At 38.4% G+C, this 12,069-nt stretch overlaps 1 protein-coding gene across 1 annotated transcript in view; it reads right to left on the reverse strand.

Annotated features, from left to right (window-relative positions):
* Positions 1 to 12,069, reverse strand: part of RYR2 (ryanodine receptor 2) — a 786,704-nt gene that overhangs the window by 240,563 nt on the left and 534,072 nt on the right. The window contains exon 28 of the mRNA XM_054561059.1: positions 569 to 777. Coding sequence (XP_054417034.1) covers positions 569 to 777 — 209 coding nt within the window. The remainder of the gene's footprint in view (positions 1 to 568; positions 778 to 12,069) is intronic.

Genomic DNA, 12,069 nt, shown 5'->3' on the forward strand with positions numbered 1-12,069 from the left:
CTAAGGCACATCACGTTTTCAGAATCCCAAATGCGGTCCACACATGGCATCATTTTGTAAGAGATGATTAAACAGATTACTGTGCTATGGATATAGTCATAGAGTTCTGCCTCTGTTTCTAAAGATGGTTTTGGAAATTTATTTTATAATTCTATATATTCAGATTCAGCCTGACATTGCCCATACATAAAAAGGAAAGTATTTTTCACCATTCTAACAAGCTACTTGCAACGTATCTAATATGAGAATGGATGTGGTTCCCTTTGCCTTGCTCTTTCTTCTAGCTAAAGGGCTTGATGCGTACAAACCCCAGACACAGTCTGAGCTATAGACTTCTTCACACATAGCTCAAGGAAAAAAAAAGAATTGAAAGCAAAAATTTAAAAGTTTCCCATCCACTGACAGCTGGTATAAAGTACCATCTTTGCTTAGATTCCACTACTATATAACACAACAAGGTCATCATTTTAAGTAAGTCACAATAATTGTCTAAGCAGAAGTTCCCGTGTATAAAGATATTCTTCTCCTGCTTTTTAGAAATGGCCTGATTTTTAAAGAAAAAGCAAACCTCTATATGTTCATGGTTTGATGGAACTTGGAGAAACTGAGGAAGCCTCTTGCTCAGCCACATGGTAATATCCCTGTTTGTATTAACGGCAAATGGTTCATAGCCCTCTTGTAAGCCACAGATGGTGAAATATTTCAAGGTGCTGACATCCTTTCCAAAGTTCATCCTACCCACTTGAGCCACTCCAAGGCTACACACAGGTATGAACCCTGGGAAGAAAAAGAAAATAAAAAGTTTTAGTACCATTAGTATATGATCCTGTTAGTATAGAAGTATCAAACATATTGTTCCAGGACTGAACTTTGTGAGAACTGTCACCCTAGGGTGAAAAAAGTAGCGTAATAAAGGGAACAATGACATTAAATGTTACCCATAAGGGTGAGAAAACCAGGATTTGATCTTGACATTATAATTTACTAGCTGTGGGCCCTAGATAAATCCCTTCTGTCATCTCAGACTTAACTCTGTAAGATGAAGTAAATGCTTTGCAGCCCCTGGTCCTCCAGGGATTCTAGAGATCCCCGCCCTGCAGTCTCCTTGCTCAGGAGTGCATGTACTGTCTCATACAGGGAAAGTGAGAAGGAACTAAGTGCCAAGGGATGTGGTTCATTTGCCTTGCTCCTCCTTCTGGCTAAAGAGCTTGATACGTACTAACACCAGACACAATCTGAGCTATAGATTTCCTCACACATAGCTCAAGAAAAAGAAGAATTGGAGGCAAAAATGTAAAAGTTTTCTGTCTACTGATAGTTGCTTTTGATCTTTGAAGAAAATTTTGGCTTCTTTTTTCTGGAATAAACTGTATCTAAGCATGGGGGAAAAATACATGTTTAATGTATAAAGCATGTATTTATGCATGAATGAGGTATATTTATAATGCACAAATTATATATATATAATCTTATATTTCTATGCAATAGCAATGAACAATAGAGCAAAAACCAATAAAATATTTCATAAGCTCTTCCCATGTGTGTCAGAGTTAGCAATTCTTTCCTCTTTTGAACAAAAAGGGGAACTATACTAACTTTGTTAATTGTTTTTTTGAGCTCTTTGGAATTGATTGGCAAGACAATGAGATGGTATTTTTTGGAAAGGAGATGAGATTTTTTTTTTCATAAGGGGATGAGATGACATTCTTCAGGGATGGGTGTTTATGTACTTTTTTTTTTTTTTTTGAGACGGAGTCTCGTTCTGTCACCCAGGCTGGAGTACAATGCTGTGATCTTGGCTCACTGCAACCTCTGCCTCCCAAGTTCAAGTGATTCTCCAGCCACAGACTCCTGAGTAGCTGAGACTACAGGTGCACGCCACTGTGTCCAGCTAATTTTTGTATTTTTAGTAGAGATGGGGTTTCACCACGTTGGCCAGGCTGGTCTCAAACTCCTGACCTCAGGTGATCTGCCTGCCTTGGCCTCCCGAAGTGCTGGGATTACAGGTGTGGGCCACTGTGCCCGGCCTTCATTTCTTTCTATAATGTTTTACATGAATGTTCGAGTAGGCAGCACACTAAAAACGTCAGTATTGGAGTGCAGACTACAAATTAGATCCTAGAAGCAATGGATTCTAAGAATAAGTCAACAATTTTGACAAGAATTGTAGTTAGCTCTGTCATTATGATTTACACACTTTTCTCTTACTGAAATTAGTGGCACTTAAAGCAATATATAACCCCCAAAATAGCATAAGATGATAAAAATTACATCCAATAATTCATAATGATTTCACCCAGTTTGTATGCATCAACATATAGTCAAATGAATAGCTGTATAACAGTGCCACCAACCAGGAAAAAAGAACATATCCAGCTGTGTTCAAGGAAGGGTAAATGATGAGTTTCTAGTTAAAACTAAAAAAAATTGCAGCTGTATCTGCAGCTGTGACAGCTCTTAAAGCTATAGTCAAGAAAAGTTGTTCTAAACGAGTGTCCCCAAAGAAATCAAATAAAAACCATGATGTAAATACAATAGATCTCAGACAGCTTGAACTGCATTAGCAGAAATTAGTAAATCTAGCACCCGTTTAACATAAACTAGGAGATACCTAGATAGAAACATCTCCTCAAATGGTAAACATCTATTTCTTTCTGATCACTTTATTTGTAGAAGGAGTTCCTAGCCTACATGGAAAGTTATTGGATAGCTGTAAATATCTGTATAGTTGACCTTTGGGTATTTGTTTCACTAATACCTAAACTTTTCTGCATATTTGAAATATTTTCATTTAAAATATTCAGTGACTAGTAATATGCACAAATATTTATGTCCTAAACTGTTTCCCATAGCTACGTTTACAATTCTAGAATACTGTTTTGATAATAAATATACTTTTTTTCGTGAGATGAACATTATTCAGCCTTTGAAATTTTGGTTTTCAAAGGCCCACTAATGCATAGGAAAATACTCCAAGTAATTATTATTTAAGGAAATAAAGATAACATATGGTTTTTTTTAGATAGGAAAACACCAGTAGGGTTTTTATTTAAAAGCTTCAGAATAGTGGAATTTTTGGTAATTTTGTTCTCTATGGCTCCCAATTTAACAAATTTTCTTCAATGTATATATGTTTTATTATGAAAACAAGTTTTCATTTTTAAAATTTTATTTAATAAAATGGGACAAACCCATATCTTTCCCATAAAGAAATTTGTAAGAGTGATGTGGACATAAAATGGCCCAAACAACATATTGTTTGAGTCCTAACACTCAATGTTGGTAGGTGGTGAATTCAGTACAAGATTTATGTAGAGCAATTTGGTAATATGTGTTAAGATGTTTTCAACCATTCATTTACTTATTCGATAATTACTCACTAAGCAACTACCACGTGTCAGAAAGTAGGAGTAAAAGATGACTAACACAGATCCAGGGCAAAACGTGCTCATGGTCTAATGACATAGAAAGAAAAGTAAAGAAATTATACTGGCTGGGCGCGGTGACACCTGTAATCCCAGCACTTTGGGAGGCTGAGGCAGGTGGATCACTCGAGGCCAGAAGTTCGAGACCAGCCTGGCCAATATGGTGAAACCCTTCTTTACTAAAAATATAAAAATTAGCTGGGAATAGTGGTGGGCGCCTGTAGTCCCAGTTACTTGGGAGGCTGAGGCAGAAGAATTGCTTGAACCTGGGAGGTGGACGTTGCAGTGAGCCTAGATTGCGCCACCACACACCAGCCTGGGCGACAGAGCAAGACTCCATCTCAAAAAAAAGAAAAAAAAAAAGTTGTTATACTGAAATAGCGTACCATCCATCTAAGCAGTCAGGGTTCTAGGAGCAAAGGAAGCATGGAGAGATGGGAGTCAGGAAGGTTTTGTAGCAGAGTTAACATCTAAGAAGGTGGCAGACAGATATTACTATGAAGTGTTTAAAAACACAGAGTTCTAAGTCCAATAAACCAGGATTCATGTCTTAGCCCCACCACTTGTTAGCTATTTGACCTTTGGCAAGTTACTTAAATTCTCTAAGCTTTAATCCTATCTTATGTGACACTTGCCCCTCAGGGTTATAGTTTTAAAGTTGGATCTTACATGTATACTGCTTAGCATGGATGCTCAGTGAACTAAATTTTAAATGGAAAAAAAAGGTAAAAAGAGAAATTAATCTATTCCTGAGAATGATTAACTATGATACATACATAGGATTAAATATGTGCAGCCATTAAAAGTCGTCTTTAAGGCTCAACAAAATAAACTGTAGAGAGAGATAAAATTAATATGGCAAAATAAAAATAATTGACGATCCCAGGTAAAGAATATACAGGTGTTACCAAAGCATTTTTTTGCAGTTTTCTGCAAGGCAGATATTTCTCAAAATAAAAAGTTGATTTTAAAAAAACCAAAAAAGTATGTTTAAAATGTTTCTATGCCTTTGGACAAAATTTGTAATATTAAGTTAAAAAGGGGGTGATGGAAAATTATTTTTACAATATCATCTCAGTTCTTTAAGTAGGAGAGATGCATTAAAGGTCAATTTTTTCTCTGTGTAGTGGGAATGTTTGCAATTTTTAATCACTTTCATTATATTCCTGTGTATTGTCCAAAAATTCAAAAGCAATATATTACTTTTAAAATAAATAATTAAATACATGCCATTTTTTCATTAGTTTATAGCAATTATACCAGTAGATGGTATTTCTATTTATTGCTTTACTGTTTTGGTCCCCTTTAAAGGAATGTATTTATGCAAGTACATCCACAAGTAGAAACTAGCATATTTTTTTTTTCTCATTTTAAGTGAAGCAGAACTTAACAGGAAAAATCAAATCATATTCTTACTTCTGAAATTATGGTTTTAATAATCTATTATAACAAAACAACCAATATTTCTAGAAACTACATTTACTTTTAAAAATTAGCCTATACACACCAGAAACAACTACGTGGCAATGGGATCAAAGAAGACAGAGTGGAGAAAAACTACAGGCACTGTTCAGCTGCCACACAGAGAAAGGGCCAGGCCTCTGTCACCTCCCTTTTTTCAGTACATGGCAAAGTATCCTGCATAATGAAGAGGCCACCAATAAATGAAATTCCCAGCACACATAGCTCCATATTAGTAGTTAATGTTTCCTGATGTTTCATCTTGGTGAACCCTTACAACCATTCAATGAGATAGGAATCATTATTACCATCTTCCACATGAGGAAACCAAAATCTTAGTTTAAATCACTTGCCCTCACAGCTACTAAGTGACCAGAAAATAAATCCAAGTCTGGTGGATCCCAAGGCCCATGCTTTAACCTAGGGCTCAGCAAACTCTATAAATGATTACAGAGAAGACATTTTAGGTTTTATGGATCATATGGCCTCTGTTGCAACGACTCAACTCTGAGCTACAGTGCAAAAGCAGCCATAGACAGTATGTAAACAAACAAGCGTGGTGGTGTTCCAATAAAAGTTTACTTAAAAAAGCAGGGCCAAGGCAGTGGTTCATGCCTGTATCTGTATCTGAGAGGCTGAGGCAGGAGGCTCTCTTGAGCCCAGGAATTTGAGACCAGCCTGGGCAACATGGCGAGACCCTGATTCTACAAAAAAAAAAAAAAAAAAAAAAAAAATTAGGTTGACTCTGGGCACACTGCTTAGGAGTTAGCTTTGTTCTTCAAAGAGTTATTTTAAAAAATTAAAAATTAGCTGGGCATGGTGGCATGTGCCTGTGGTCCCAACTACTTGGGAAGCTGAGATGAGAGGATCACCTGAGCCCAGGAGTTGAAGACTGCAATGAACTATGATCACTCCACACTACTCCAGACTAGGTGACAGAGCGAGGCGAGACCCTGTCTTAAAAAAAAAAAAAAAAGGTGGTGAGCTGGATTTGGGCCTTAGTTTGCCAACCCCTTTTCTAAGTTACTGTTCTACATTGTCTTCATAGAGTATCAGGTGTCTCCATTCAGCAAATATTTAATGAACACCTACCATGTGCCAGGAACTGTTCTACACACTGGGAATATAGCTGTGAACAAAATCAAAAATAACCCCTGACTTTCTGGAGCACAACTTTGAATACAAAAGACAGATAACAGGTAAATAAAAAACTAGTTACCATTGTATACCACTGTATACATCATACAGTGTCAGAAAATGATAAATGCTATTAAGATGGAATGTTTGGCATAAATTGAACAAAACAGGTTGATAAATCACATCACTCTTAATCATCACTCCACAGCTAAACATAACTGGGGTTCAATTCTTTATTAGCATGAAGTAGGCAGAACACACACAAGTATTTCAACACAATAAAACAGATTTCCACAAAATCATGTCTCTCTCCCAGCACATGTAAAATATGGGTCCCACATTCCTGTCCTTTGTGTTCTTGATCTTCTATCCAGTTACCTTAATTGACACCCTGCAAATAACAGAGCCTGATGATATATAAGGGAAATTTTCATTCTGGCAGTGGATCTTAAATTAGTGCATATGAGCCCAATCAGTTACTTGGGCCTGAGCCAGACCCACCCTAACTATTTGCAAATCTGTTAAAACAGTAGCTACAACTTATGGCTAAGCTGCTTCCTCCAACAAAAGACAGATGGCTTCAGCAAATTTTAACTTTCTGTGCTGATGAGCCTCCCTGCTCCAGAGCAGAGAGGAGGGTGATGAGCATGCAAATCCAGCCAAGGAGCTGGCAGTCCCAAAGATGTAAGGGCAAAATACAGGCTTGAAATCTCTGTTTGGGGCTACAGTAAAAGGAAGATAAAGCAGGTCACAAGCATACCAGCTTTTTCTGAGAATAGATTATTTCGAATTTTAACATTCCTGAAATACAGTTAGGAATCCATGTATTAAATATATAACGCAAACCAGATGGCCAAAAAGCAGATAAAAATGACCAATATTATACGAAGATGTAAATTCACATTTTTTGATCAGAAGAAAAGGTAACAGCTAGCTGCTTGTGGCCTACTATGTGCCATAGAATACACAAGCACTTTTGCCTATATTATTTAATATTAATTCCATTTTTTCAGATGAGGAAACAACTAACATGTTAAATCATTTGTCTAAGTTGCTACAGGTAGTTAAACGGATGCTAGAATTTGAATCAAGAATGGTGAGAAGGACAATTTACAAAATGGGAGAAAGTATTTGCAAACTATGTTTCTGACAAAGGTCCTAATATCCAGAATCTATAAGGAACTTAAATAACCCAACAAGTAAAAAACAAATCACCCCCATTTAAAAAATGGGCAAAAAAAATGAACAGATACTTTTCAAAAGAATACATACAAGCAGCCAACAAACATGAAAAAGTGTTCCCATCGTTAATCATCAGAGAAATGCAAATCAAAACCACAAAGAGCTACCATCTCACACAGTCAGAATGGCTATTATTAAAAAGTCAAAAAAGAACAGATGCTGACGAGGCTGTGGAGAAAAGAGAATGCTTATACACTGTTGGTGGGAATGTAAATAAGTTGAACCACTGTGGAAAGCAGTTTGGAGATCTCTCAAAGAACTTAAAACAGAGCTACCATTCAACCCAGCAATCCCATTACTGGGTATATATATATACCCAAAACAAAATAGATCATCCTACCAAAAACAGAAACACGCACTCGTATGTTTCATCCCAGCACAATTCAGAATAGCAAAAACATGGAATCAACCTCAGTGCCCATCAACAGTGAACTGGATAAAGAAATGTGGTACATATACATCATGAAATACTATGCAGCTATAAAAAATGAAATCATGTCCTCTGCAGCTACATGGATGCAGCCAGAGGCCATATTGTAGCACCCAGGAACAGAAAGCCAAACACTGTGTATTCTCACTTACAAGTGAGAGCTAAACACTGGGTACTCATGGATATAAAGATGGATGGCAAAAATAGAAACTGGGGACTACTGTGGTGGGAGGACAAGAGCTGCAAAATTATTGGGTGCTATATTCAGTATTTGGGTGAAAGGATCAACTGTACTACAAATCTCAGCATAACGCTATATACCCAGGCAACAGATCTGAACATATATCTTCTGAATCTAAAATAAAAGTTGTTTTTTTTGTTTGTTTGTTTTTTTTTTAAGAATGCTAGCCAGGCACAGTGGCTCACTCCTGCAATCCCAACATTTTGGGAGGCCGAGGTGGGCAGATCATCTGAGGTTGGGAGTTTGAGACCAGCCTGGCCAGTGTGGTGAAACTCCGTCTCTACTAAAAATACAAAAAAAAAAATTAGCTGGGTGTGGTGGTGGGTGCCTGTAATCCCAGCTACTCAGGAAGCTGAAGCAGGAGAATCGCTTGAACCCAGGAGGTGAAGGTTGCAGTGAGCTGAGATCATGCCACTGCACTCCAGCCTGGGCAACAAGAGCAAGACTCTGTCTCAAAAAATAAAATAAAAATAAAATAAAATAAAATAAAAATAAAAAATAAAGAACTCTGAGAGGGAAGGTAAAACGCAAACAAACAGAAAAACACTTGCCTTCTATTTCTGGAATCTTAGAACTGAACTGGACAAGAAGAGATCATCTCTAATTTGTGCTTTTATTTTAAGGAAATGAAAACAGGCTATTTGCCCAAGGCCACACAAGAATCATTTCAGAATTGGGTCGTACTTGGATTCCTCTGCTACACAAGTCAGCCTCACAGTCCTGATTTCTTCCTTCCTCTGACAAGTGTTAATTTTTAATTAAGGAGATTCCCAATAATAAGTTACTCTCCCAGGTCTGTATCATGACAGCAGGTTGCACAGAGGATGCTGGTGACAGGAACTTCAGCTGTTATGGTAAAGCCAGGCAGGTGGGTTTGGGGATGGTACAGACCTACTAACCTTAATTCACACCATGTTGAAAGCCAGTCTTCTGGATAAGCCACCCATTTCCATCAAATAATCTAACTGCTGCAATATTTCAACTGAGGGTACAAAGCATACTGTAGGAACAAACTGGCAGTTCTATATCCTGGCTTCTTTTTTTTTTTCTAAAACAGCAGCATGATAAAATCAATAATGGAAAGTTTTCCCTGCCTCTCTTTTTCATTTTCTTTTCTGTCTACAGCTATACAGTTATTTTAATTACAAAAATATTCTGGTTTTCTTCCAAGGAAAGGAATTCCACGAGTTCTGAGAGGACCAGGAATTCCATTTTACTCACACTCCTTTCAGGTGGCAAATACAGATTCAAAAGCATTGTTTCTGGATTTGATTATAACCATCACGGGCCTCTGAGATGATCTTTGCTTGCAGAAGAGCTGAGAAGCTTGAAATGGACAACACAAGATATATATCCACAGCAGACATTGTAGAACGCAGGTAATCTCCAAGCATAAATAACTGTTCTTAAGATTTTAAGTGACTCTCTCATTTATTTTTAATTAAGGATATGGTTAGCTCTTCAAACTACTGATAATATAAGGCTCTTCCCATAAGAATAAATTGAGAATAGTACTAGCTTAGTAGGGGATGCAAGAGTAGAAGGGGTGGTATATTGGTCAGCTCAGACTGCCATAAGAATTGATCACAGACTGAGTGACTTAAACCACAGAAATGTGTGATCTCACAGTCTGGAGGCTGGAAGGCCAAGATCAAGGTGTCAGCAGGCTTGGTTTCTCCTGAGGTCCCTCTCCATGACATGTAGATGGCAGCCTTCTGGCTGTATCTTCACATGGCCTTTTCTCTGAGCACAGTCAACCCTCGTATCTCTTCCTCTTCTTATGAGGACATCAGTCATACTGGATTAAGGCCTCACACTATTACCTCATTTAACCTGAATTACCTCTTTAAAGGCCCCATCTCAAAATACAGCCACATTGAGGGTTAGAGCTATGCAACTCAGTCCATCACAGGTGGAATGGAGACACGGTTTGTATTCAGAATGCTGTATCTGCCAGCAGACATGTGTCCTCCAAAGCCATGTTGGTGGAGCCCCAGGGAACCTGGAAATAACCCCTCATTAGAAGAATCTGAATTCTACTTTGTGTGGAAATTCATTTCATTACCCCTTAAGGCATTTCTTCATTTTTCTTTTAAAGCATTGTTGGGGCCTGGCGCAGTGGCTCATGCCTGTAATCCTAACACTTTCGGAGGACAAGATGGGCAGATCATCTGAGGTCAGGAGTTCGAGACCAGCCTGGCCAACATGGTAAAACCCCATCTCTACTAAAAATACAAAAAATTAGCCAGGTGTTGTGGTGTGTGCCTGTAATCCCAGCTACTCAGGAGGTTGAAGCAGGAGAATCCCTTGAACCTGGGAGGTGGAGGTTCCAGTGAGCTGCGATCACGCCATTGCACTCAAGCCTGGGCAACGAGAGCGAAACTCCGTCTCAAAAAAAAAAAAAAAAAAAAGAAGAATTGTTGTGATTTCACATGGCTCTGGAGGAGCCAAGCAGAAGCAGAGTGAGACGTGTGCAGTCTTCCTCTCAGTCGTAAGAATTAGCCCATAGCGCCTAAGTTCTTTCAGCAGACGAGCACATGCTTCACATCAGAGAAGCATGTGCATGGTTTTCCCTATGCCGTCAATATGCTGGGTAAATTAGATATCATCTGCGTTTCTTCACTGACATTCCTTTGCCTTTATTGTTTTTTTCAAACTTTATTGTTGCTGGTTTTGTTTTGCTTTTCTTACACTGAAGTTTGAATTATGTACATATTGGGTACGATATATTCTGTAAGGGAATCTGGAGTTTATACTATGTGATAGTTAAGAACAAGCTTTGGTAGAATAGGTTAACAACCAAACTGAAGAACAAGTGAAGAAGGGAATACATTTAGGTGAGAATATGACATGTTAATTAGTTACTGAGTTCATTTTAGGGAGATTTAGTACATTTTAATACAAATTAGGTTTAATATAGGAGCTCAAGAATGCACTTTTTTCCTATTAAATTAATAATAGTTTTTTGACCCATGGAAATTTGCCCTATGAGTGTGCTTTAAGAAGTAAATTTTCCCCCAGTGCAGTGGCTTACGCCTGTAATCCCAGCACTTTGGGAGGCCGAGGCAGGTGGATCACCTGAGGTCAGGAGTTCGAGACCAGCCTGATCAAATGGTGAAACCCTGTCTGTACTAAAAATACAAAATTAGCCAGGCATGGTGGTGCACATGCCTGTAATCCCAGCTACTCGGGAGGCTGAGGCAGGAGAATCGCTTGAACTCAGGAGGCGGGAGTTGCAGTGACCCAAGATCACACCACTGCACTCCAGCCTGGGCAACAAGAGTGAAACCCTGTCTCAAAAAAAAAAAAAAAAAAGAAGAAGAAGAAAATTATCCTCACATGGCAAGGAAGAGAGCACAAGGCAAAGAAAAAGTACAAATTATTATTAGCTGGTATTTGGGACTCAAGTTCTGATTTTTTAAATCGGTGAGCTGGGCTAGATCATAAATGAACCAGAAGATTTGCTTCTGCTTCTCCAGAGACTTAGAATAAAAGGCACTGGTTGGCCTTCTTAGTTGTTGTTGTTGTTGTTGTTGTTTTACCTCTAGGCTGATATCTGATTCTCAGCCCTTAAGATGTTACTATTCTAATCTCTCAGCCCTTAAGATGTTACTATTCTCAGCCCTTAAGATGTTACTATTCTAAACCCAACCCAAGAGCTCATCAAGGAAGAGCCCATTTCTCCATGTGGCCAGAAGCATCTGAAGCCATTCACTGTAGGACTCTTCCATTCCCAGAGGTCACAGACTTACCCTAAAGCCGCGGGCAGGAAGAGACACTGAGGGAGAGTACATGCCCCCACTCCCACCACCTTATCAAAACTGCAGAATGGGTGAGAGACTTTAACAAGTCTCCAAAATTACCTCTACAAGAGGCATTGCAAAATAAGTCTCCAAAAATATAATACCTCCAAAAGGGGCATTGCATCAATTCTGGTTCAGAAATCTTTTGAAAGAAATTCTCTTGTGTAGGCTTATGTTAGAAGATGGAAGGGAGACTTCCCTTTGGAAATAGGCTTCCAGAGAAGGCGGAAATGGGAGGCACCAAAGGACTATGTAGGATATGAGGCAATCAAACACTAGGGAGTTGGAGAAGATAAAGAAATACAGAGAAGCCATTCATTCAAAGCCGTT

Source organism: Pongo abelii, chromosome 1, assembly GCF_028885655.2.
Source record: "Pongo abelii isolate AG06213 chromosome 1, NHGRI_mPonAbe1-v2.0_pri, whole genome shotgun sequence".
NCBI classification, from domain to species: domain Eukaryota; kingdom Metazoa; phylum Chordata; class Mammalia; order Primates; family Hominidae; genus Pongo; species Pongo abelii.